This window comes from Lepidothrix coronata, unplaced genomic scaffold (assembly GCF_001604755.1).
Source record: "Lepidothrix coronata isolate B3197 unplaced genomic scaffold, Lepidothrix_coronata-1.0 Scaffold132, whole genome shotgun sequence".
Lineage (NCBI taxonomy): Eukaryota > Metazoa > Chordata > Aves > Passeriformes > Pipridae > Lepidothrix > Lepidothrix coronata.
In genome coordinates this window covers 1-6,171 of record NW_016690312.1, presented here as the reverse complement: position 1 = coordinate 6,171, position 6,171 = coordinate 1, and the positions used below count along the sequence as shown (strand labels likewise).

Below are 6,171 nucleotides of genomic sequence, written 5' to 3'. Positions count from 1 at the left end.
TTCATATATTCAATATCACTATATAAGTAATGTTTATATATTTAATATATTTATATAATATAGCTATACATATTATATATTTATAAATTAAATAGATTTAGATCATAAATATATTTATGTATTATATTACTATATAGAGAGTTCAAGAAGCATTTGTACAATCCTCTCATGCTGGGATTCTTGGGGTATTTATTCTGTGCAGGGCAAGGAGTTGCATTCGATGATCCTGATGGGTCCTTTCCAACTCAGCATATTCTATGATATTTTTAATCTACTTAACATATTTATATTTAGTATTTTTTGTATATTTATTATTATTACTCAGCCCAAGTTAACTAACTCTCCTCTAGAAGTTGATGTCATAAGCTACATTCTTCCATTAAAAAGCAGCTTTGCAAACACATTCCACCAGTTCAGGCTGTCCTGTTGTTTGTCTGTCTGTGTGTCTCCCCCTCCCCTCATTTTAAGCACACACTTTTACAGCACTAATTTATGCTGCAGCATTAAACCTGTACAGAATGCTCGAAGGACACTGACTTAAATTACTCCTCCATTCAGTCAATTTAGATACTGCAATTTAGCCCAAACCAACAGGGAATGCCAGAGAAGAATGCAGGCAGTTTAAAATTAAAGCAGCACAATTGGATTGTTGCATTGTTACACACTTTCTGCTGTAGTTAGGAAAAAACCAAAAACCCATAACAAGAAAAAAACATCCAACAGACTTTTCATCTATGTAGAGAAATACAATTTATTTAAATAATTTCTGATCTGGGTCTTCTTGTACAAAAATAAATTCTTCAAGAGGTGTTTGGTGATTTGTTGGCCAACAGCTTCTCTCACATGTGTAAACTATAACAGTTCCAAATTCCACTGACAGATCTAAAAACAAAGCAACAAAGGCAGGTGAAGGCAAGAAAAGTGACATAACTGGGGGCTACTGCTTACCACTATACTTCAATCTTTGCAGAAACTATTAATTCAGAAACTATTTCTCATATTCAGTCTCCTATGTACACAGCATTTTCTGATTTTAAATGTTTTAAAGCAAGCTGACTTGGACTTTTTAAAGAGCTCCTTAAGTGTCTGCAATCTTATCTGACAATATTTATTATTTTCCAAGGCCTCCTTTAAGAGGCAATAAAGACAAATTACTCCCAGGGTCGTGGAATGACCCCTGTTGCAGTTATTAAAGTTCACTGGTGAGCAAGTGAAGGTGCAAGCAGAGTACTCCCTTCTGCTCAGCGAAATCTCTAACGGAAACAGTGAATTCTACAGAACGTGATCACTGTAGTGAAGCACATCAGTGCCTGTGGGGAAAAAGAAACAATCCAAATACCACAAAGGTGACAGTTTTGGTATTGCCTGGACTAAGGCAGAGCTCAGCACCTGAGTCACTCTGGAGCAGGCTGACCAGGGCTGGCATCAGCTGCAACTCAAACACTCTGCTGCTCCCACAGGTACTGCAGGCTGGAATGCTGATGTTGGCTGGAGGACACGTGATGAACAAAGGCTGCCCACCCCAGGAGTATCTAAGAGAAGAAAGGAAGGAACAAAGAATTATTTTTTACTACCTAAATTTGACAGGAAAACTGACATCCTGGCAACTGTGTTCTGGTTTCACTGCAATCTCTGAACTTGCTTGAAGTAAAAACCATGGTTATGAGTCAGAATCGTTGCCTAAGCTTCAAAAGAGTCATTAAACAAAGAATAAAGATGGGAAGGGGGAAATACTTGGAAGGTCAACACGTGGAAAATCTTTAGGAAAGACCTGGTTTTAAGGAGATAAATGCTTTGAATTGACACCTCCAAAATATGCTGTACCTGACTCATTTAATTAAGGAAACTACACTTTCCTGAAAACTGGAATCGTAAATAGCAGCAGTAAAAGGTAAGATTCAAGGAAAAGATTCAACACAGAATAGGTCTCAAACCCACTGCAGTTATGGCTCAGAACTGGTGTTTTATTTGTAAGAGCTCTCACAGCCTCACAACTAACAGGAAACCCAGACCAAGGATGGTTTCCACTGAACACCAAGCAGGAGATTGTGTGCTTTGCTGAAGCTCAACAAGATCCACAGCCCAGGAGCAGTGGGAGTCCAACAGCACTGATATAACCAAGGAAGGGCAAAGGGAGGGCTATGGAAAGATTATAATGAGTGTTATAGTAATATTTAAACTTTTAAAAATATTTTTAATAATATAATATTAGACTTTAACTATTTTAAATATTTTATTATTTATAATTAATATTTTACACCTCAGGGATCACCAGAGATGATGTTTTAGAATAAAAAATTCCAAGAGCACAATACTGCAAAGTGATAGATCCAGTGAAAAGCTGAAAGAAATGCTACTTGCACTCTGTGTTACTACATCTCCTGTATAACCTTTGGTAGTTAATTAATGAAAGTCCCTAATGTTTCTTATATGTGTAACCAGTCCCTCAGACTTCAGCTCCCATCACAAAGGCACCAGTTGGTTCCACTTGATTCTGGAAACTTGATAAAGCAAAAGTCTTGTCACTACACTGAGCCAGCCTGACCAGCCAGGCAGCACTGGACTCTCTGGAACACTTGGTGTGACCCAGGAAAACCTTGAGTATTATCTGCTACTATGAATGACTTATGATTTAATCCCCTTGTTATGCTCCCATGCAGAATTAACTCCTCTTTTGAGAGAGTAGCTACTCTGAGGTTACACTGCTTCTGCTCTGGGGAAAGCAACACATTTACAAGACCTGAAGACTGCAGGGGATCAGCACAAGAAGTTGTTACAGAACTGAAGCTTTTAAACAAGTAATTTCTTAATTCAGTAACATCTCAAGGACTGAGACATTAGAAATTACAAACAGGTTACAAAATTTGAGAGGAGGAGGTAGCCTGGGAGACCCATCCCAACAGCACAGCACTGTTCCACCTTACTTCCCAGACTTCCACCTCAAAACTGTCTCTTGAAAATCTGTGTCTGCATTTCAGTGAGTCTTCACAGACAGTCTGGGTCTGCTCTCATCAGGTCTTGTGTCAAAAAAGTCTCCCATAGCCAGAGCTGGGGCCTCTGATCCTACTTTGCTTCTCATCTACTCACACTTTGTACAAAACCAGCCCAACCAGGGACTGAAGCCTGACCACACAGCCATGGCAACAACCATAACAATTTTTTTGATGAAGAAATAAAAGCATACATATCTTTCCAATGAAATAGTTTGGTTTGATGTACTGACAATTCAAGTCTACAATCTGTATCTCTCCATTACAACTAGATTACCTTAGAATCTGTTCAGGACACAGAGATATTCTTTTCATAAATTTATGAAACGTGTGGTCCCAGCTTTTGACTTCAGTCTTCTCATATTTTTCATTACCACCTTCACCTGCAAAGCTGGAAGAAAACAAGGAAAGAAACAAGATGTCCAATAAGGTTTTCAGTATGACATGCATGTTTTAAATAAGCAATGGTTACTATACACTCACATTAAATTACACTAAGTACACTAAATAAAACTATATATGTTAGGAGACAATTCCTATTAGGGGTTGCAAGTGAACATTCTGCTTCTGGTTCTTCAGTTTCTGGTGGCTTACAATTACTAACAGTGCTTAAAACTATCCCACGGGATTCAAATCCACCAGCTTTATTCCTTCAAAAAACCCTTTAGTAACTTCTCAAAAGTTTGTCTAGTTTTTAAATTATGATGTTGTCTTTTTTAGTTTTGAATCAAACATAATTAAGGTTCTATGATTCTATAAAAGTCAACAAAACTCAACAGGAACACCACTGCTGACAAGTGTTCTATGCAGATTCTGCAAGGACAGTAGCTTTAGCTATAAACAAACTCAACATTGTCCACAATTCAGGAAAAGTCAAATGACCTGGATATAAGTGCTCACTGTGATCACCTAAGTTAAACATTTTATTAAGAAAATTTTTTCAGTAACTACATTCAAAAATTGTTTTTCAGACAACCTTTACTAAACCTTCAGGAGTCTTACCATCATGACAGTCTCTAGCCAAAAATCCCTAAATCCCTGAACTCTTCAAAATGCAACTGCAACGTAAGAAAAGCTTTAGCCTTGTAAAGAAAAAGTGTCAAATGTCACAATATAAACCCATGCCACTTAGCACAGATATTGTTTCAGCCACCCTGGTTTGGACCCAGAGATTGTCCTCTGCTCTATCTAGAGCCCAAGAAGATTCCAACTGCTCAGAAATAGATGCATCTTTGAAAAACTCAAAATTTGACAGAACTGGGTGCACTGTTCTGTTCTTCCAAGAAACCAGTGTTCCTGAAGGAGCCAGTTCCAAACAAAATCATCCAGGTTTAGTGGCAGTCCCATTTAGATCATCAGTCAGCACACAGGAAACTACACAATTCCTCCAGTTTCACCATGAAATCCAAACCTGTTCTCACCTTTCTGACATCATCTGTTCCAAATCAAGCCCCTCTCTCTGCTGATACTCCTTCAGTAGCTCATCTGCATGGTCTGTATCCAGGAAGCCACTGCAGTCTTCCTCATCCACCACATTAATATAAAAGGGTTGGAAGACAGGAGCAGGACCAGGTGTTTCCATTACCATTTCCTCACTGGCTGCAGGATGTGTGTCCCGGGAACCTGAGCCCTCTGCAGCCTCAGCCAAGCGAAGCTGTTGGAGCTGGGATGCACAGTCCAGCTCTCTGGACAAGGAGCTGCTCACTGCTTCACCTAAGCCCAGCAGGGAGGCACATGCAGGAGGCTCTGCTGCATCACTGACTCCCCAGTCATCCGCCTCCTCACACCAATCCTTTGCAGCAAAGCTTGATCCTTGTTTCTGAGAACCCCCAAAAAAAAGGGAAAACAACATTGTCAAGTCATCCACCCTAAAGCACTTCAAATACAGTTTCCTAACAGCTGAGAAAACTGAAACCTTAACCTAGTGCTCAGTGTTATTTCACATATTCTCCTCACAGTGTTACTTCCCATCACACACACATTTACTTTTCACATCAGAACAGTTATGGCAAGGAACATCTCACACTGGAGAATCAGAACAGGAATTCATCAGCTGTTTGAGTGGCCCTTGTCCATCCTGCTGCTGGGGACCTCCAGCTGCAGCACAGTTACTGCCACACAGGTAAGTCCAAGGGCAGAATGTGGAAGGAAGTAATAACAACAGTAATGACACCACCATCATTTTGTCACAGTAAAGCTCATTTACAGACCAAAATTTCACGTTGCAAATGCCCCAGCTGAAGAAACAGTTCCTGCCTGTTTTCACTAATTTGACTACCACCTGCCTCTTCCAATCTGCTTAAGCCAATATGCAGTTTTTTCTCACAAGTATATTAACAATAATTCAGTTGGATTAATTAAAACTCATGACAAATTTTTAAAAAATAAATTTAAATTAGAAAATAAAGAAAACATCTTAAAGGTCTGAACCTAAACAGCATAGCCCAATCATTTGAAGCTGAAAAATGATGTTTAGTTAGCACCACTAACTAAAGTATTAAATATCAATTTTGACCATACAACTGAAGTGTGATTTCCACTTTAAAATCATCCTAACATAACTTACATCTGTGATCTAATCTTCTAGTAAACAATGTAGTATGGTGTCAAAAATTCTGTGACATGACTTCTTCACACGGCCACGCATGTGACTGGAAGCTAATGTATAGCACAGCTTCTGGAGAAAGGTTGTGGTTACTTCAACAACGGGACATAAGGTGTGAAGCTCTTCCAGCTCAGCCGTGGCTCTATTTCCAAGCCTCCCCCCAGCCGTGGCGCAGCGGCGGGCAGGCTGTGAGCGGTACCTGTGGCACGGGGTGGGCTCGGGCTTCCTTCTCCTGCGCCTGCGAGTACTGGGAGCGCAGCACCTTCCAGCTTCGGCGTGGGGCAAAGAGAGACACGGTGAGCGCGGGGAAGAGCCGCAGGAGTACCCTCCATCCCGCGGGTTCCATCCCCCCGGGCTCACCTGTGCGCGGGGCCGCAGCCGGGCGCGGCGCAGGCGAACACGTGCAGGGCGCGGTGCGCGGGCCCGCGCTCCAGCGGGCAGTACACCTGCACCAGCAGCGACAGCGCCCGCCCGCACCGCCCGCACCGCGGGGCCGCCCGCACCCGCGGCGGCCAGTCCTGCAAAGGGGGCGGCACTGAGGCACGGCCGGCACCGACCGGCACAGCCCAGCCCTAA

The 6,171-nt window shown here is 41.6% G+C and overlaps 1 protein-coding gene across 1 annotated transcript; it reads right to left on the bottom strand.

Moving 5' to 3' along the window:
• Nucleotides 1-725: 725 nt before the first annotated feature.
• Nucleotides 726-6,113, bottom strand: PDCD2L (programmed cell death 2 like; the record flags this gene model as incomplete). Its single annotated transcript, XM_017826906.1, has 6 exons — nt 726-882; nt 1,390-1,532; nt 3,268-3,381; nt 4,412-4,809; nt 5,795-5,864; nt 5,956-6,113. Coding segments are annotated over 6 exons (1,014 nt in total), but the record flags the coding sequence as incomplete, so codon positions are not given.
• Nucleotides 6,114-6,171: the final 58 nt, after the last annotated feature.